General features: G+C 61.4%; 2 protein-coding genes across 2 annotated transcripts in view; one reads left to right on the plus strand and one right to left on the minus strand.

Annotated features, from left to right (window-relative positions):
• PIGG (phosphatidylinositol glycan anchor biosynthesis class G) overlaps nt 1-10,948 on the plus strand; it is a 35,561-nt gene extending 24,613 nt beyond the window's left edge. Inside the window, exon 13 of the mRNA XM_036017687.1 lies at nt 10,467-10,948. Within this exon, the coding sequence (XP_035873580.1) occupies nt 10,467-10,791 (325 nt within the window). The 3' untranslated portion in view covers nt 10,792-10,948. The remainder of the gene's footprint in view (nt 1-10,466) is intronic.
• TMEM271 (transmembrane protein 271) lies at nt 7,387-10,102 on the minus strand. Its single transcript, XM_036017685.1, has 3 exons — nt 10,015-10,102; nt 9,549-9,696; nt 7,387-9,219 (listed from the first exon to the last, which is right to left on the minus strand). The coding sequence occupies exons 1-3, from the start codon at nt 10,100-10,102 to the stop codon at nt 7,899-7,901; spliced, it is 1,557 nt and encodes a 518-aa protein (XP_035873578.1). The 3' UTR covers nt 7,387-7,898.
• Nucleotides 10,949-20,120: the final 9,172 nt, after the last annotated feature.

The following is a 20,120-nucleotide window of genomic DNA, read 5'->3' on the forward strand; positions in this document are numbered from 1 at the left end:
TCTGGATTTTTTCCTTTCCTTTCAAAAGTATTATAGGAGGTACTTTTTCTCTTTCTTTTTTATTATTTGCTGTCTCCATAATTTTGCCTTTTCCAGGATGTCACATAGGTGGAAATATGCAGTGCGGAACCTTTCAGATCAGCTTCGTTCACCTAGCAGTATGCCCTCACATGTCTGCCACGTCTTTTTGTAACTTGGTAACTTGTGTCCTCTGAGTGCTGAGTAATGTTCCGTTGTCTGGATGGATCTCAGTGTGTGTGTCAGTTTGTCTAGTGAGGGACACCTTGGGTGCTTCCAGGTTCTGGCGACTGTGAATGAAGCTGCTGGGAGCATCTGTGGACAGCGTCTGTGGGCAGGAGCTCAGCCCCCTTGCTGCTTACAAAGACCTTGGGCACCACGTGCAGGTACCAGAGGGGCGCAAACACAGGTGCTTGCCACGAAGCGGGCGAGGCCCACAGAGCCCATGGCAGGTCATAGGAAAAGGCCTCCTGGGCGGACTGTGGGGCACCTTTGATGACAGGGAGAACATTTTCACCTCTGTCAAAAGCAGGGTGTCTGGTCACAGCTGTGTGGAAGACAGCCCGCTGTTAACTGCAGGGAGCACAGGAAAGCAGGTGATCAGGGACCACCTTATACAGCACCCGTGGACCGTGTCTGTGACCCCGGTACACAGAATACTGATTTGGGGGAAAATGCCAAACTACTGAGAGGGTGGGAGGAGAAAGCTGTGTGCCCGTCGACTTCTGGGGTAAGAAAACGAACCACAGACCTCACTAGTGAGAGACCAGTAATCCTGCCCCAAAGGAAATACCTGGGGCAGCAATGTCATCATTTTCCTTACAAATGGGGACAGAGGACCAAAGATGGTGGTGTTTCAGGGGTGGAAACAGAGCCAAGGGGGAAAACAGAAGCACACCTGACTTTTAAGTCAGATTCAGTATTCACTTGACTTAACTCAAATATATATTAGTGTAAATTACCCCTGTAACAGATTATTCCAGAAAAAGCAAATGATCATCATTAATACAGAAAACAATGGCGGTGTTAAAAACAAAACCCAATTAAGTTTGATGATCGCTGGCCTTACTAATAATGACCCATGAACTGGGCTGCAGCCCACCCCACAAGCACAGGGAGTCTCAGGAACTACCTGGGACCAGAGGCTTTTATAGAAAGGAGGTGGGACGGAAGTCTCAGCAAGAGAAAAGGGGGAGTCCAGTGGGGGAACAGAAGAGTCCAGGTGACTTCGGCTTCTCGTTGGCTGATCTGTAGCCACAGATGCTGCTTGGGAACAGAGCTGTGGGCCTTATGGCTGGAACGAGGCGGGGTCCCACCCTAGCACCAGGAGGGACAGCCGAGGCCCCTGGCTCTCACACAGTCCTGTCCTGGGCACACCAGTGCATTCCCCAAGCCTGGCTTCCCCACCTGTGAAGTGACAGGATTCAGGGAGGACGTGAATCTAAAGTGCTTGGCAGGCAGGGCCTGGGTGTGGGGAGCTCCCAGGGCCTATTAGCCATTTACCTGCTGGTGCCCAGAGACGAGGCATGCTCTACAGGTGCCCTGCAGGGTCCCAGGGGCTGGCAAGCTTGTTGGGTGGGCAGGTGTGGATAGGGCCCTGTGGCTGCAGGTGGAGCCTGGAGGGAAGGCTGGGAGGGGCGGGAGGTGGGGGCGGGAGGCTGTGCCTGGGCGTGTGGGCACTCCACTGGAGCAGACAAGCTCCAACATGGGAGAACTGAAGTCATGCGTTTAAAACACAAAAGTCACCCTTGGGAGGCAGAAGGGACTCTCAACAAGCAGGCTCCCTGGGACCAGTGCTAGGAGCCGTGGGCGGAGGGGCCAGCAGAGCAGGCGCTGTCCTGTGGTGCATTTGAGGGAGGCTCCCAGCAAAGGCAACGTATCAGCTGGTCAGGAGAAGGGGGCCAGAGGACAGGGACACGAAACGGACTGGGGGCAAGAGAGCAGGTACAAAAGCAGCCTCTAAAATGAGCAAGACTATGTTCCAGTTAAAGGTGAGGTCACATGGTATTTGTCTTTCACCACCTGGCTTGTTTCCCTGAGCACAATGCTCTCCTGTTGCATCCAGGCTGTCACAAAGGGTAGGAGCTCCTTCTTTCTCTCTGCTGCATAGAATTCCATCGTGTAAATGCACCACAGTTTTTTGATCCACTCATTGACTGATGGGCACCTAGGCTGTTTCCAGCACTTATAACTGGAACATAATCAACAAAAGAAAAAAAGCAGACAAAATATAACCAGAGACATTGAAATTAAGAACAATCCAACAATAGCCAGAAGGGAGGGGGGAGGGGACTGTGGGGAGAAGGGTTTCCAGGAACTACTATAAAGGACACGTGGACAAAACCAAGGGGGAGGGTGCAGGCAAGGAAGGGAGGTGGGTTTGCCTGGGCTGCAGGGGAGTGGTGGGGAGAAAATGCAGACAATTGTAATTGAACAACAATAAAGTAATTTATGGAAAAAATAAAAATAATTAAAATAAAATAAAATGAACAAGATTGAGGCCAACTCACAGCCCCGCTGGCTGTGCTGGGGTGGGAGGCCTGGGGGCGTCCTTGTCAGCAGGAGAAGTTCCCGGCCACTTCTGCCCCAGCCTGCCCCAGAGAGGAATGTGGCCTGCCAGCGTGGGTTTGCAAAGTCAGTCAGTTACTCTCTGAAAACGTTTGCAAATCAGCCAAGGGAAGCTTTTCTCCTTGGGCAATCAGTATAAACTTTTGATCGTTTCAAAGAATATTCATCCAGCCATGACTGGTGCAGCTCTGTGAGTTGGGTGTCATCCCACAAAGCAAAAGGTCACCAGATCGATTCCCAGTCAAGGCACAGGCCTGGGTTGTGGGTTCAGTCCCTGGTTGGGGGCGTGTAAGAGGCAGCCAATTGATGTTTCTCTCCCTCTTTCTCCCTCTCTTCCTCTCTCTAAAAATAACATCTTAAAAAAAAAACAACAAAATGAATATCCATCGGACAGGAGTATTCAGGTTCATGAACACACTGGTCTCACAAAGCTCCCACTTCACCCTCGGGGGGCCCTGGCCCACGCAAGGGGTGCTTTGGCCCCTGAGGCCTTCAGGGCAAGCCCCATGCAAGAAGAGAGGAGCAAACCACTAACCTTGACTGAGTTCTATACTGGGTTCAGTATCGTCCCCCCCAAAATGCTGCTCCACCCAGAACATGGCCTTATTTGGAAATGGAGTATTTGAAGATCAAACTGGATTAGAGTTGGACCTTCACTGAGTGACAGTGTCCTTATAAGAGACAGAGAGACACAGACGTGTAAGACGTCCACGTGAGGCAAAGACAGGCATGGGGGTGACGAGCCTACAAGCCAAGGGACACTAACCAGCAGCCGCCGGAAGCCAGGAAAAAACAGGGGATGGAGCCCTGAGATGCTCCAGGCCCTGAGGTGGTCCAGGCAGCACCAGCCTCCATCACCAGACCTATCACCTATTTATTCATGCACGGGCCCCACAGGTGAGAACACCTGTCCATTTGCCCCTGGCCCCTGGAGGCCCACAGAGAACACGAGACCATCCAGCTAGGCCAGGTTCAGGAGGTATGTTACTTTCCTTCAGGAAAAGGTCAGTTCTTGAAAGTATCTGAGTAGGAAAATGTTGAATCAGGAGTGGAGATCAAGAGAGGAATCAGGCTGGTGCTTTGGGGAGCGTAGGGACCATGGCAGATGCAGAGGCCAAACCCAGGCCTGGGGGGGGGGGGGCAGGAGAAATGCAGGCAGGCAGGCGGGGGCCCCTCTCCTGGGTGTGGGCAGACCCGGGCAGGGCACAGGGCCAGAGCAACCACAGTTTACCCGCTTTCTGCCTGCCCCCCTGCCCTCGGTGCACCCAGGCAGGCCTGCAGGGCCAGGACAAGGCCACGGGCGGGGGAGGCAGGCACTGCTCTGTGAGGGCAGGGCGCCCTGACCCAGGTTTTATGGGCCCTGTGGCAACAAGGGTTCACTGACATCCAGTTGAGGATCCACGGCAGTCAAAATAGCAGACCGAGATCGGGGCTTCTCCAGAAAGACACGCGTGTGTGAGAACATTCCCGCTAAACGTGGACGTTGTAGGAAAACTGGGGCACGCCCACCTCTGGACGGGGGTCATGGGACCTCCCTGCCGCTTCGGGGATCCTGAGGAGCAGTCACGTTGAGTACATGACGATACGTGCGGGCCAGCTCCTGAGTCACGCTTCCTTCCTCCGCCTGGTTGGTGTTTTGTTCCTGTGCTGAGAAGCAGCAAATTAAGCAAAGACATCAGGTCATCTGAAAGTGTGCCGATGGACTTAGGCTTTGTCTCTGTCTTATGTTCAAAAGCAGGTATGCAGGCACATAAAGTGCATTCATAACCCAGAATTCGCTGTTCTTGAGGTTTCCGTCGTCTATGCTCTGCAGTGCTGTGGCGAGGAAACAGTGCCTGTGGGTACTGACAGCCAGGAGGGCAGAGTGGCAGGTGCCAGCTGTGCTCCGGCGGGAGCGCAACCCAGAGGTGACCCCAAGGGTCAGCACCAACCACTGTGTCTGTGCTACACAGGCTCACCAGGGGCCCGAGGCTCAGCCAGCCCAGTGCAGCACCAGTGTCCCAGTGTGGCCGGCTGCCCAGGTCTGCACTGTCACCTGGTGAGGGGCACGCCCCCACCTGCCCCACCGGGCTGTGGCAGGGCCACCGTGTGGCTCAGCACCCACCAGCTACCCCCCGGGACACGCTCCTCACATGCACACCTGCAGAACTGCGGCAGGGAGCCCCTCAGATGCACTCTGGAGGCAGTGTGAGCACACACGTCTGTGCACACGTGTGATGTGCCCACATGTGCGTATACCATGTGGTTCTGCATTTTCTGTGTGCCCGTGTGTGCGCTTGTGTGCATGTGTGTGGGTGGGTGTGCGCGTTGGAGGCTTCTGCCTGCACTGGGTCCTGACACCCGCCAGGAATAAAAATGTAATCATCAGCGGTTTGATCTTCTCCACCAACACCATGTGACTAGTTTTTTTAAAGTAAATGATTGTTTCACTGAACTTCAGTCAGAAAGCCAGTCTGGGTCTGTGCTGCCGAGGGCAGAGCCCCTCTGACTGAGGAGCCGAGCGTGGGCAGGCGCTGTCCTTCAGGACATGGGGCTGGCCTAGAGCGTGTCCAGTGTCACCGCAACAAAGTGCTCCCTTAACAGGAAACCACCTTTCTGTGTAGACGACAACTGAAAGACTCAGCGTTATCCCATGCAAAAACGCTAACGTGTTTAATTTTGGTATTTCATCGTCATAATAAACTCTGGGTCGGACCCCCAGCACACCAAGAATTTACTATTGTTCTGAGAAGCAGAATAAGACCCATTTTAGGAAAGGCCCGGGAACGGGCGCCATTTTCCACGGAGCGCAGAAAACCAGTTCTGAAAGGACTGGCTCACACTGTGCAGGGCAGCATGAGTGCGGAGGGAGGGCTGCAGGGGTGCGGTGGCCCCCGAGGCTGGAGTGCTCTGGGGAAGCTGGTCCTGATCACAGGCTGCGGGGGGACTTCTCGACCCTCGCGCTCTCTGAGGACCGCACTCGGAAATGACTTCAGCTTAGGGATACTTGGAACTTTGTTTTCTGTATTAAACTTTCAAAAATAAAACTCAGGTATCTCATGTCCTTATGTCAGTCTCTGTAGAGAGAGGTTAAGAGTATTCGTGAAGTTAGAAACACTGGCACCTGAAACTCTGTCGCCTGGTTCGTTGGTCACACACAAGTTCCCCAGGGTCACAGCGGCTGTCCGGCCCAGAGGCTCCCTGTGCGCGGCCAGACGCCCCCACCGAAGATGCCCTGGTGCTGGCCTGCACCCCATCGGCTCCGCTCGGCCTTCTGCTCCATTGCAAGACCTGCTTGACACTTCAGAGAGCTGCTGGTTTCCACTTGAGTTTGAGACGCGTAAGGCATCTGACGTGTAAGCTGCACAGAGCGTGTGAAATGAACCAGCTCAGAGGACAGGGACCGGGGAAGTCTGATGACTCATGTCCCTGTGCCGCGTGCCCCTCCAGACCCTGCCCCCCACTGGGGTCTCCCTGACTGGACCCCCACCACGCAGGTCAGAGCTGCCCGGGGAGCGGCAAGGGCCTGGCGGCAACTGAAGCAGTTGGAAAACACTTTCACAACCACTTTGGCTGCCACTTGTCCCATTTGCTGCTTTAGGTTTTTGGGTGGGGGTGGGGTTCAGGCTGCAAGGACCAGCGGGGCTGCGTGGCCATGCTCCCAGCCTGGCCAGTCCGGAGGCCCGATGTGCACACACACATGAAGAGAACCCAGCACACTAGACGTGAGTGACCCTCTCTCCTCTGGTGGCATTGACGTGTCAAGGAGGGGACATTGGCTCATTGCCTCTTCAATCAGATACTCGAGTTTCACAGACACGGAATATCAGGCCAGTAGGTCTGTCACTGCTGCATGGTGACAGGTCTGCACTCCTCTGTGGCAGGGCGGCAGCCTGGCCACATCCCAGCCAGGATGTGGCCTTGATGTCATCCGGGGCCTAGGGGACCTCTGGCCCTGCCCACAGCTCCTGGGAGCTGGGGGGAGGTCTCAGCCCAGAGCCTGCACTTGGAAACTCTGCCTCCACCCCTGAGTCCGGGCACTCGCCCCCAGCTGGAGACGTGGACACTCAGCACTGCCGACGCGTCTCACTCGTTTGCTTTCCTCACCTCAAGGGTTTGCACGGTGCGCGCCCCTGGGAGAGCACCGGTGTGCCCCCACCTCGTTCTGCAGGAGAGCCCCCCCACCTTGTGTCAGGGAGGGCTCTGCTCTGGGCCAGTCCCAGTCGGCGCATACCTGCCTGACGCCACAACTCCAGCGTGTGGAAACTGACCACCTCTCCCGAGGCCCAGCCGGCCTGGCTCCCAGCCAGGCCGCCAGGATGGACGGACACTCGCGTCCCGGCGTCCTCACCGTCAGGCGGACGAACGCACTTCACACGGTGCGGGGAAGTGCGCACACACGTCCCGACGCTTTAAAACTGTGGCCTTCACACCAGTTAGGGGGCGTGTTTAAAATGAAATGCTACGAGGCTCCAATCCCCAGATTAATGAATTAGTCAACAGGAAAGTAATCTTTGCCAGAAAAAACTATGACTGTGGTTTTCCAAAATAGGATTGGGTTGTTCACATGTATTAACCAAAAATAAGCCCGTTTTGCCATAGGAACCTCATCACCAGTTTCCAAAAAAAGACACATACGGGACCTGGTACAGCTCGCTCCTGTCACAGGAGGCCGGTTCGGCCTGCCCACCAGCGGACGGCAGCTGCCGGGACCCACGTCTGAGTGGCCGACTCAGCCATCCCCCCACCCGGGTCTGTGTGCAGACACCCTCCAGTTCCAATAACATAGCAACTGATTTAATAAAGGGACTCACCAAGTTTAAATTGCAATAAATTTACCAAACATTTCCACTGTTTATGGAGCTTTACAGTAAGAAATTATCAACAAAGCAGGCACATCCGTGTACAAAGTGTTGCTGTCGGGTGCTTCCCGCGCCTTCGTTCCTGGAGTTGTCCTTCTGTCCTCTGGGCCGGAGGAGTCTTCCTCCCGCGGGATCGCCCTGCGCGGCAGCTCTCACCCGGGACCTGGGAGTGTCGCCCCCGGGAACGGACTTGCCAAGGAGAAGTGCGGTTGAGGTGAGCTAACCCCAAACATTTATTGTAAACTTTAAAATGGAATCCGGATACGAAGAGACACAGAAAAGAAGAGAAACCTCCCAGACACAGAAATGATAACACCGGAGGGCCATTCTCCTGGCGGGGAGGCCTCACGCTGGGCTGACAGGCCCTGGAGGTGCGCCCCCACGGCCGAGGCCTCACTCCGCGCCTCGCCAGCCCCAGCCTCCTCGCGGTGGTGGCGGGCTGGGAAGCACGCTGCGCGTTCCGTCCCGGGCTCAGCACACCCGGCCTGGCTCCCAGGGGCGCGCCGCCTCGCAGGGCGGCCGGCAGCAGTAGGGGTAGGAGGCGTTGAGGTCGGGGTCCGAGGGCGCATAGCCGGGGAGCTCCACGGACGGGTGCCCGCCGCAGCACACCTCCACACCTGCCTCGTCTGACGCGTGGGAGACGCCCACGTTGATGTAGGAGACGGCGTGGTTCGCCGCGAATCCCACGCAGTCCCCTGGGGCGGCGAAGTCCGACTCCTCCGGAGACAGAATGGAAGCCTCGCTGGGGCGCGGCTGCAGCCGTCGGCCCCGCCGGCCCCGCCGGCCCCGCCGCACCCGGGAGGCTGGCAGCTGCACTCGGAGACCCGGGCCGCTGCGGGGCCGCGCCAGGGCCCGACTGCCCCTCCGCCGGCCGCGCCGGCCGCGCCGGGCCTGTGACGACCTGTAGTTCTTGACCAGCAGGAGGCTGAGCAGGCCCAGGAGGCACTCGAGCGAGTTGAAGACGGTGGACAGCACCAGGCCCCGCTGGTAGTCCTTCAGCTGGCGGCACTTGGCGGACGTGGCGCTGTCCAAGGTGCTGCGGGCGCGCGGCGCGCCGGGGGCTGGGCCGGGGGCGGCCGCCGCGGGGCCGGGGGCCGCGGCGGGCGCGCGCGGGGGCAGGCAGTAGTGGGAGTACTTGCGCTCCACTAGGGACACGGTGTCGCCGTCGATCACCGCGCCCGCGAAGGCGCTGAGGACGCCGAGCATAAAGACGAGGACGCCGAGCAGGAGCAGGTTCTGGCTGTTCACCGGCCCCGGGGGCCCGGCTGCGGCCCCCGGCTCTCCCGGCGCAGCCTCTGGAGAGTCTCCCGGGGCTGCGGAGACCCGGAGCCCGGGGCCCGACCCCGGCCCCGCAAGGGGCGCTTCCCGGGGCCCGCAGCAGAGCAGGGCGGCGCCGAGCAGCGAGAGGCCGGCGGCCAACAGCAGCCCTGAGTAGAAGGCACCGGCGGCCGCCCCCAGCCGGAACGGCTCCCCGCGGAGCTCCGAGCCCAGCGAGAAGCACTTGAGGCCGACGGCGGCGGCGCTGAGCGCGCAGGCGAGCAGGAGGCAGGAAGAGAGCGCGGCGCAGGCCCCGCGGACGCTCCACTTCACCCTCCGCGCCCGAGCCGGCCCGCACCCCGCGCGCCCGCCGCCGCCCGCCGCCGCCCCCGCCGCCTGCGCCTCCTCCCGGCGCCGCGCGGCCGGACCGCCGGCCTCCTCCTCATCCTCCCGCGTCCTCCCGGGCCCGCGCCGCCGCCGCCGCCGCCGCCGGAGCCCGCATCCTCCGCCTCCTGCCGCCGCCGCCGCGGCCCCGCTCCGGGAACCGATGCGGCGCGGAGGAGCGCAGGGCGCGCGCCCCCTCCCCAGCCCGCGGCGCCCCTCCCAGGACGCGCGGCTCCGGGCACCCCGCCCGCGCCCGGCGCGCCCGGACCAGGCGCCGCCCAGCCCCGCCCCCCAGCCCCGCAGCCCCTAGGATGCCCCTCCGCCGCCTCCTCAAGTGGAGGGCCCCCTCGCGCCCCTGTCCACCTTCCTCCCGGTGTGTGCGCCCCTGGACGTTTAGCCAACGCCACTGCGCGCCCCGGGGCTCTCTACCCAGGAGCCCCCAAGCCCCACCCGCAGCACCTCCCACCTCCCGCGCGGTACGTCCACGCTTCTCTGACAACGCGGACCAGGCCGCCCTCCTGGTCCACCCGCTTGCCGGAGGCCACGAAGCCTGAGGAAGTTAGCTGGGTTGCCGGGGAGACCGGAAAGCGGGGAGCCCGGTGTGGGGGGGGGGCGTACGGGGGGGAGCCTGGGGGGAAGGGGACGGAGGAGGGGAGGCGAGCCCGCGGGAGGGGCCGCCCGAGTGCCGGCTAAGTCTGGGCGGAGGAGCTCGGGGGCCGCGACCAGCCCGCGCGGCCTGACCGGCACCGGCTCGCGCGCGCGCGGTGGGTGGGTGGGTGGTTAGAGGTGAAGCCTCACGCAGAACCTTGGGTCAGCCCTTCTCTCGGGGTCGGGCAGGCGTCTCCTCCCCCAGACGCCGGCGGTTGGGGGCTAATGCATTCGAAATCGGTGCACAGCCTGGGAGCATCCGGTGGAGGGGATGGGGGCTAAATCGCCTCGTTCCGACCGAGAGATCGCAAGGTGGGTGAGAGGGAGGCGCGCGAATGGGGGCGGCGGGAGAGATGGCCTCTCCCGAGCGGCTCCGGCCTCTCCATCCGCTTCCCGAAAGTAGACCCGGGGAGGGGGCGTCTCTGGAAGGTGCGCAGAGGTCCCACGGGCCGAGCGGCTAGGCCTGCGCCGGGTTCCTTCCGCGCCGTCCCTGCCGCTGCAGCGGGAGGCCCTGGTAGCGGATGAGTCGCCCTGCCGGCCGGTCGCAGCGGTAAATAACTTTGCGCTGGATCCCGGAGAGGCGGGCGTGGCTGCTGCGAGGGGACGCGGGGGTGCGCGCGCGCGAGTCGGGGCGCCGTGAGAACACACCTTCGCTCCTCCGCCCACTTGCAAGCTCGAGCTGTGGAGACGCCCCCCGGGAGCACAGCCTCACGCCCTCGGCGCGCGGGGTCGTTGGCGTTCGGTGAGCAGCGGCACAGCCCCCAGAGGCCCCTGGCGTCCGGACAAAGCTGCGCCCGCATTCGCCAGCCGCGCGCGCACAGGGGCCCCTCGCCCACCGTTCGAGGAAACCATCTGCCCAGAGGATCTGCAAAGGCCGTTCCGCGGCTCTCGGCACATTTGCGTGGGACTGACGCGAACTGCGGCCGCGGCGGGAAGGAGCAGGTTTCTCCGTGTTTCAGCAGGTTTCACAGCAGCCGATGAACCTCCCGGTCCTGCCCCCCATCCCCCGCGCCAGGACTCCCAGAACAGCAGGGAGAGCGCGCTGCCCTTCCCTTTGGTGCCGCACAGGTTTTAAAAGGACAGTGTAAATCAGCTTGTCTAATAACCGTGACACCCACGCGCGTGAGTGAGTTGCCATGAGCTGACTTCCAAAGATTATTTCAGTTTCCAGGGCAACGAGGTTTACAGTCAGATCGATTTGGCTTTGGGGGCGCAAGTGAGCCGGGCGTGGGGGCGGGGCACTGCAGGCGGTGGCTGTGCGGCCAGAGAACCCACGCCGAGCTGGGCGAGCTGGGCGGTGGCAGCGGGGGAGCCTTCCTCCGAGCCCTGACCTCTCTCTCCTCCGCGGTCCCCCAGCCTTTCCTGGGGCCCTTCCACCCCCACCACCTCCCTCTTCCGCACGCTCACCGTGCCTCTCCCTGGCACGGGCCTGCGTGTGCGGCTCCCTCTGTCTGCAGTGGGTTCCCCTTGCCACATCCTCAGAGTAACCAACTTCCGTGGGCTGCCTGCCGTCCTCCGGACACTAGCCAGTGCTTGGCGTGGGCCGCTCATTCGGTCGGTGCCCTTAGCCTCCTTATCCTCGGGGAGGCCCCCCGGAATGTCCGCCCTGTGCAGCCAGGACCCAGCGCTGCAGGCCTGCCTGCCCCCCCCCCTCCCCCGCTGCACTGTCCCCCCATCTCCCTGCCCCCTGCCTCCCTTGTACCTCCCCCCTCCCCCGCAACTCCCTGGCCCCAGTCGCTGGCAGAGCCTCCTCCTACTAGGCATGGTCTCCCTGGGGGTCCAGATACCTGTGTCCCCACCAGGCTGAGGGCTCCGTGCGGGCGGGGTCCATCTCCAGCTCACCCCCTACCAGGCCTTCCCCCAGCCCAGGCTGCACAGGATGCATGCTGGCCTGCAGCCAGCCCCGGGTCACTGTCCTGTGGCAGAATCTAAATGTCAGCCCACTTCTGCTCCCAGGGAGCACAGTGTCGTGTGACACCGGCCAGGCACCACCTGGTGCTGAGGTGAGGGAGCAGGAGGAGGGAGAGCCCTGGCCCTGGGGGGAGAGGTGGGACTTGAGGAAGTTGGAGTTGGAGCTGAGAGTGGCCAGCAGGTGCCCACCAGCAGGGTCTTGAGCTGGGCCAGTTTGGGCTTCATCCTGAGGATGGGAAGACCCTGGAAGGGCAGGGGGTGCTGGGAGTGAGTTTCACACGGAGCACCGCCACCCTGCCCTGCCCTGCAGGCTGGGGAGGTGGAGGCCCTCTGGGGGGCAGGGAACAGGTGGTCTCCCCACTGTCCCGCCGCTCATTCTGTTGACTGAGGTCCTGGGTGGGCCGCTGCCCCTGCGGCCAGGCACTCGGCAGAGCCGGCTGTCTCCCCCCGTGAATCCCTGTGTCTGCAGGAGGGGGGTGGCCGTGTGTGGGTTTGTGGTCCTGTCGTGTGGGTGTCTGTTGGGCTCCCAGGGTCCCCGTAGCTGCCCCCCCACCGCGAGGCCCTCTGACCAGCGGTGGGCGTGGAAGCAACCATGCATGGTTCGAAAGCTGATCCTGTTGCTTTCCGGGGGAACCCTTCCCCAGCCCCCCCGCCCCCGCCCCGGCTGAGGCCTCTTCTCTCCCAAGCACCCGCAGCGGGCTGCCCCGCCCCGGCCCCAAGGACCTCGGACAGGTGAGTCCACCGTCAGGTGCCTGGGTGGGTGTTAACATGGAAAGAAACCTCCTCCTAGTGGAAGGTGACTCCCCGCAGGTGGCTGGGTAAAGAGGAGCTACTGCAGACACCGCAGGGCCCTCAGTGTGCTGCACACACTCCCAGGCGCCCTCGCAGCACCGCCAGGTGGGACGGGTCGCCGCCCTTCTGGACGGGGCCCTGGCCACAGACGAGGCTCCTAACCCTGAGTGCGCCCCCCGTGCCCTGGACGAACGGGGTGGCGAGCACACGACACCTCCACGGACGATGTCTTACAGAGCTGGCCCTGGAGTCTGCGTACCTGTCAGCTGGTGTCACCCCGAGAGCCCCACGCGTGAGTCAGGAAGCCGCTGTGTGGGGCCCCACGTCCCCCGGGGACCGTCTTCCCTTCGCCTTTACGCCACACTTTGCTGTTCGTGTGTCTGTCGGTGTTTCAGATCCGACCTCCCAGAATGCGGGCTTCAGTTAATTGGGCTGATTCGAACTATTTTTCACATATATTATTTACCTTTCAGGGTTATTCACCTGTGTCTTTTTAATGAACTGAACACTCAGACTTTTCTTCCTTTCTGCCAGCCCCGTCTTCCGCAGGAACGGCCAACGCTAATCGTCCCTCACGGATGCGGCGTGTGCACCCCAGTGCCCCCCAGGCTCGGGTGCCGACGGATCTGACGACCTCTTCTCACAACACCAGGGCCGGCCAGATCCCGGGGGCACGAGAACACACCTTGTTGTTTTAAAAGCCGCTGCCTCGTGAGGTACAGCAGAGCCACAGAAAAGTCCGTAAAACCTGCAGGTCAGAAACGGAACCTGGGACGTGAGCCCGCACTGACCTCATCCACGGCTCCTCCCGTCTTCATTTAAGCGTTTGGGTTTGGTCTTCCGAACTTCAGGACTCGCAGCCGGCCGTGCTTTGTCCGGCTGCTTCTCTCGACGGGAGGCGTGTGGAATGTCTCCGTGTTGCCAGTTTGGGGGTGTTACCAACAAAGCTGTTGTGAGCTTCCTCACGTGTGTGCACCCCATTTGTGGGGTCCTCAGTAATGTATACGTTCAGCTTTCTGTGCCCCTTTTTACTGAGGTGACTTTTATGTCAATGAGACGACAAGCTGTGGTTTTCAGCGTCCGGTTCCATGGCTGTAGACAGCTGTGCGCGCTGGGCTGCGTTCGGGCCGCGTCCCGGCCGCGGCGGGATCCAGGACCGCCCCCCCTCACCCCGGACTGCCCCCCCCCACCCCCGGCTGCCCCTCCTCCGCCCCGTCCGCCTTCTGCTGCCCTCGTTTTCGTACAGAATCTATACACCTGGAATCGCAGAGTTTGCCGCCTTTACGTCTGGCTTCTTTTACGTGGGATAGCGCTTTGTTTTCATTCCTTGGACTTTGCTGCTGGGTAGAATTCCGCCAGAATGAGTCTATCGTTCACGGACACAGAGGGGGCACATCGCAGTCCCCCCCTCGGGGCTGTGAACAACGCTGCCCTGAACTCTCAGGGGCAAAGCCTTTGTGAACCTAAGTTACAATTCATACACTCAGGAGTGGGATGGCCTGGCTGTACCAGAGTTCATACCTAACTCCGTGAGACCCTGACGGGCCGCCCGAGCGGCAGCGCCCGCCGCCGTGGGACTGTGCCCCGCGCCCCCTCCTGGGTGCGGCCTTCCCGCGCCGTCGGCCGCGCCGGGCCGGGAGCCGGACCTTGTTGTGGTTCCCATCTGCGTTACCCTGGCAACTGCTGACGTCGGCGTCTCCCAGCTCTTCTTCGGAGAAGTGTTTGTTCCCGAGGGCTCGAGGGCTCCGAAGGAGGTGGTAAGTCCTCGGCCGTTCGTGCGTCTTTTTCAGTAACCGTCTTTCCAGGTCTTCCACTGATTTTTAAAAACTCGGTCGTCTTCATGTAATTGAGTTATAAGACACCTGTGCATAATCTAGATACAAATTGATTACCGAACAAATGTTTCACAAATATTTTCTCTCAGTCTTCGATTTGCCTTTTTATATTATTATCAGTCTTTTACAAAGCAAAACTTTCCATCTTGATGGAGATCCAGTTTACTAATTTTTAAAAAAGATTTATTTATTTACTTTTAGAGAGAGGGGGAGGGAGGGAGGGGGAAGGAGAGGGAGAGAAACATCAATGTGTGGTTGCCTCTCACATGCCCCACACTGGGGACCTGGCTCACAACCCAGGCTTGGGCCCTGACTAGGAATTGAACCGGCGACCCTTTGGTTCACAGGCTGGCGCTCAGTCCACCGAGCCACACCACCCAGGGGCAATTTACTATTTCTTTATTTTATGGTTTTTGTATCTAGGAAATACTTGCCTGGACCAAGGTTACAAATATTATTTTCTGTTCTCTAAAAAGTTTGCAGCTTTAGTTCTTACGAATTTATCTGTGGTCTGCTTTGAGCTACTTTTGGTGCGAAGTGTGAAGTGATGGCCGAGGATTTTGCTTTCACACACGATGTCAGTTGTTCCAGCATTTGCCGAAAACAGGCGCCTCTGCCATCAAACCCCCTGGGCCCTTCCACGGAAGGTCAGTCGCCTGTAAGAACGTGGGTCTGTGCCCGCCCCCCCGACTCCGCCCGCTGGGCGCACACCCCTGTTCTCACTGCAGCTCCACCGTCAGTCTCGAAAACGGGGTGCGTCCTCCGACTTCTTTGCCTCAGAGCCGTTCTGGCCAGTCTGCACCCTCGGCACGTCCCCGTAAACGCTGGAACCGGGGTGCCGAAGTCTGCCGCAAAGAGGCGGTGCGGATGTCGGTTGGGACCACGTGGAATGTGTAGATTCGTTCGTGCCTGGCCGGCACGTTGGCGGGATGGACTCTCCTGACCCGTGGACGTGCATTATTGCTACGTGTGTTCAGGTCTTCATGAATTCCCTCCGTATTTTACAGTTTTCAGTACACGGGTCTCACACGCGTTTTTTAAAATTTACCTGTAAGTGTTTCATGTATTTGATGCTTTTGTGTATGTTACTTTACATATTTCATTGTCCAGTGGTTTGTTACCAGTATGTAACGGAACAATTGACTTTTTTAGTTAAAACCTTTATTTTAGGACGGGTGAAGACCACAGGCAGCGGGAGATGGAACATGAGCGGGTCCCTTTCCGCGCTCGGCCGCGACACCGAGGGGCCCACGGTCACGGCCCGGACCCGGCACTGTCCCCGCCGGCACTCCACGCCACTTCCGTGCCCTCGGTTTTTAAAGGTCACCTTTTCGCCCTGCAGCCTCGCCCCACCCACCCATGAGTCTGGCGGCTGTTTTTGTAGCTCCCTCACCCTGGGGCGCCCGGCCTCGCGGGAAAGGGGGAAGCGCTCGCTGCTCCCTCCAGCGCCGGCGTGGCTCCCTGTCCTCCTCCTCCTCCTCCTCCCGCCGGGGCTTCCCCGGGGCCGGCGCCCACAGCAGCGGGCAGAGTGTTCTCAGGGGCCCTTGGGTCTCCGGGCCTCGGGCACGACGGGGCCTGGAAGACTCTGGCAAACAGCCTGTGTCCGGTTGTGTCGGTGTCTGGTCTCCGGGTTCTCCCCTGACTGCGTGGACTCAGTCTACGTGGTTTCTGCTGTGTCTGTCGAGGTGACCGGCGGCTTTTCTTCCTCAGTCGTCCACGTGGTGGCTGACGTTGGTTCACGGAGTTTGGGGGTGAAGCCAGCTGCGCCCGCCCGAGCCGAGTCCCAGGTGGTCCCCGTCGAGTGTGGCACCGCTGCCTGGGACCAGGACCCACGCTGCGCCCCCAGGGCCCGGGGGCGGGGTCCAGCTCTGCCGGCACGGACCCAGGGTGGCCGGTCCACTGGGCAGGGCAGGTCGCTGCCCCGCGGTGGTCTCGCAGCGGCTTCCTGGGGATCAGCGGGTGGGCACCCCCACCCCGCCTGCCTGTGGCACCGCGGGAAGACCTGCCCCTCCCTGCGTGGCACAGATGTGCGAGGCCTGTGGGCCAGCCAGGGGCACCTGTGGGAGGAAAGGACGAGGCCGCTCTCCCAGCTGAGGGGGCAGGAGGACCCCGAGCTCTGTCCTGTGTCCGTGTCTGTGTCCCTGAGGGACCTTGTTTTCAGTTTTCCCCGCGTGACGTTTCTGCCTTGTTTCGGTGGGTTTGGGGGCTGACGGTGTAAACGGGGTGGGGGTGGCCCCCCTCCTCCGCCTGCCGTCAGGGGCCACGCAGCTGGCGGCGCTGCCCCCTCGGGTGTCTGGTGGGGCTCACCCGAGAGCCCGCCCAGGGTTAAGGCGTCCTGTCTGGGGTGATGTAATGTCTACCCCGTTTAGGGCCGTCGGTGGTGCTTTTTTCTGGAGTGGGCGGCAGGAGTGTCCTTCGAGGGGTCTGTCCCTTGCGCTCTTCAGATTTGCCGGCACAGAGTTGGCCACGCTGTTCCCTACAGGCCGACACTTTCACTGTGTGGAAAGTGTTCCTTAATGAAGCTGAAGTAATAAAAGGTTTCTAAAACGTTTTCATTCTTTTTGTGTCTCTAGGATCTATAGTGAAGTTCCCTCTTTCATTTCTGGTGTTGGTGATCTGTGTGCCTTTTCCTGATAAATGTGGCTATAGGTTTATCAGTATTTTTGATCATTAAAAAAGTAGCATTTGGTTTTATCGTTTTCTTTATCTTCTGTTTTCCATTTCGTTGATTTCTGCTCCTTATTATTCCCCCTTTCTCTGCGTACTTCGGCTTTGGTTTGCTCTTTTTCTGGTTCTGTGTGAGACATTTCTTCTTTCCTTATGTAATCACTTCATGCTATAAACACTGCTTAGTGGCTTAAAATAACAATAAGTAAATTGAATCCCTTAGTGTGAACTTGAATTCATAAAAGAAAAATTCACTTGTTACATGTGCGTCCCCTCGACTCTCCAAGGGAGGGCCGTGCGGCGGCAGATGCTGGAAGGGCGAGCTGGACTCGCGGACAGGAGCCGGGAGGGCGGGTGGACAGGTGGGTGGTGGACGGGTGGGTGGTGGACCGGTGGGGGCGGTCAGCCACATGGGGAGGGCAGGCCCAGTCGGGCACACGAGAGGCCGTGCAGGCATGATAATGCCGGAGGACAGACTGGAGGACGGGAGTGACCCAGCCCCCGGCCGGCAGCACCCACACTGCTCCTCACGCACGTCCCACGGTGGCTGCATGGCCCCGTGCGCGCTCTCTGTCCTGGGGCCCCAGACGGAACAGCCCCTGGGGATGGCCCCTGGGTCTCCCTTCCGCCCGCCCCGCCCGCGTCTGCTGGCCAAAGCCACAGGCCGGCTAGGTGGGGGGGGGGCGGGGGCGGAGCTTCACCCTCTCAGCTCAGCGCTGGCCTCCGGGTCCGCTTCTGCCCCGACTCCAGATCCTGAAGCCACTTCGCACCTGGCTGCCGTCCCTTCTGCGCAGACTGAGCCCCGGAGCCAGAACATCCCTCAGTCATGGGGCTTCGAGTGTTCCCTCTGGTCCCGGGGCCCGTGCTCAGCCCTGGGGGTCCGGCCCCCTCTACCCCCTTTTGTCTCATTTCTGATGCGTTTGGTCTGCCCCTCACTCCCACCTCCCGTGCTGGGTCCCAGGCTGAGACTTGGGGCTCGGGGCACGCCGGCCCCCCCTGCCTGGCTGCCAGCGGGCAAGGAAGGAAACTGAGTCCCCATGGCCCCAGCAGGCGCCGCCGGGTGCTGACCGGACCCGGTGAGACTCAGACTCCGTCCCTGTCCAGGTCACTTGGGGTGGGCTCTGCTTCACCCCCACGAGGGGCGGCGGACATTTTCATGGAGGGCCAGCGGGGAGCTGCGGCCGCAAGTCCATGTGATGCAGGCTCCACTGCCGGCTTCCCCCTGGGGCCCTGGCCCCGTGGGGGTTCCTCTCTGCTCTCAGCTGGCGCTGCTGGGCTCTGACTACCTAGGGCCTGGGCCAAGCCAGGTAGCACATGGGGTCTGCTGGCGGCCCTGGGCACTTGCAGCCCTGACAGCCATGGGCAGGGGACCCCCAGAGACACAGGGACCACAGGACACCCCTGGTCCCCCTCCCGCTTCCACATGTGGGCCATGTGAGGTGACACATTTGGTCACTGTTTAGGGCCATGAGAGCTGGGTCCTCCTGCCGCCCTGCTGCTTGGAGCAGGGCCTGGCTGTAGCGGTGAGTGTCCAGGTGCCGGTGCCTGCTCAGCACGCCTGCCCCTGACCCAGGGCCCTGCAGCTGCGTCCATGGTGCTGCGAGATAGGTGGCAGCATGCACCTCCTGGGGGTGTGGTGCTGGGGCCGCCTCAGGCTGGCCTCCCAGGTAGGCTGGAGCCGGGGCGGCCCCCCGGGACAATGAGCAAAAGGGAGGAGGGTGCACATCTGTGACCAGGGCCAGCTGGGCCCCAGCCAGGGTGCCCCGCGGGGGCACAGCCTGCACAGCTGCCCCTGGCAGGCCGTGTCCAGTGTCACAGCCCAAGCGCCTGCCTGTCTCGGGCCGAGTCCGACTCGCAGGAGCCGGGTGACCAGAGCTGCCCTGTGGGGTCGAATTGCTGACCTTTACTAACCACAATGTTTAGTTTCGAATCAACTCAGCGGGGCCACGGGGTACCCATGTATTGGCCACACATTATTCTGGGCGGGTCGGTGAGGGTCTTCTCAGACGAGGCTGGCAACAGGGTCGGGAAGCAGACAGCTGCACCCAGCACAAGCGCCCAAAGGGGGCGGGTGGAGGATGGGCAGCTGCGCTGGGAGCCCCTGCCCGGCACCAGCTCCCCGAGACCCCAGCTGACGGACGGCTCCTGGAGGCACCTGGCCGCTCCAGAGCCACCTCCGCAGTTCCCTCGGGTCTCCCTTCTCTCGCTGTGCCAAGGGTTCCGTTTCTTCGGAGAGGCCTGCCACCAACAGTGGCTGACCTGGACGCAGGGAAGCGGCTCGCAGGGCTGACGGGGGGCGGGGGGGAGGGCAGGTCCCACTCCGTCCCTGCAAACCGTCCTGCTCCGCCCGCTGCGGTCCCGGCTCTGCCTCGGCCTCGTGGTCCCCAGGCCCCAGGACGGGTGCGCCGGCCCCTCTGTGCGTGGCCACCGTGGAGGAAGGGCGACCGGCCTCCGTGGCTGGTGGTGGTTGGGAATCCGTGAGACGGCCCGGGTCTGGCCCCCAGCCAGTGACTGGCCAAGAGGATGGGGCTGCGGTGGCTCAGACTGGGCAGGCAACAGCCCAGGGCGCCCCTGACCCGCTGCCCCCGTTAGTGTCCGAGGGCAGCCCGACCGCAGACAGCGAGCGAGTCGGGGCTCCACGCCCCGGGCACGTGCTCTCTCTGGGGGCAGAGCCGGGGCCAGTTCCCTCTGGGCACCCGACGGGCACACGTGCCCAGCCTCTCTGCAGCCGGACGGTGACCGGCTTCCGGGCGTGTCGTCCCAGCTCGGCCTCCGCCCGCCAGTGGCCATGGCCCGGCGCCTCTCCCCGGGAAGACGCAGAGCCTGGAGCAGGGCCCAGCGCGACCCCGACGGGCCCTCTTACACCGGCTACGTCTGCAGAGACTTTATTTCCAGAAAAACTCACTGGCAGATTTCTGGTTAAAACGGGGAAGGCAGGAGTTAATTCACCGCAGCCGCCTCAGACAAGGCCCTGGGCACTGAGGGGCGTCGCTCCTGCTTCCCTGCCCCCAGGACCCCGGCGCACGCCGCTGGCCCACCCCATGCCGGCTGCATGCTGTCTGGCTGGCGCTCACAGCCTCGGTCCTTCTTTGATTGAGTGAAGCGAAGTCATCAGAATTCTGTGAGTCTCGGAGGTTCTGCCTCCTTCTCTGGACGGTGTCAGCTGACGCCCAGCCAGGGGGCAGGCGGGGTGAGTGAG

Source organism: Phyllostomus discolor, chromosome 1 (assembly GCF_004126475.2).
Source record: "Phyllostomus discolor isolate MPI-MPIP mPhyDis1 chromosome 1, mPhyDis1.pri.v3, whole genome shotgun sequence".
Classification (NCBI taxonomy): domain Eukaryota; kingdom Metazoa; phylum Chordata; class Mammalia; order Chiroptera; family Phyllostomidae; genus Phyllostomus; species Phyllostomus discolor.

What these genes read in the sequence shown, in the direction of transcription:
- TMEM271 (XM_036017685.1), bottom strand. Translation starts at nt 10,102, where the DNA reads ATGGAGAGGCCGGAGCCGCTCGGGAGAGGCCATCTCTCCCGCCGCCCC. An exon ending in ACCCACCTTGCGATCTCTCG is followed by an intron (nt 9,697 to 10,014) that starts GTCGGAACGAGG and finishes CCTTCCCCCCAG; the next exon opens with GCTCCCCCCCGTACGCCCCC. An exon ending in GTTGTCAGAGAAGCGTGGAC is followed by an intron (nt 9,220 to 9,548) that starts GTACCGCGCGGG and finishes CGGTTCCCGGAG; the next exon opens with CGGGGCCGCGGCGGCGGCGG.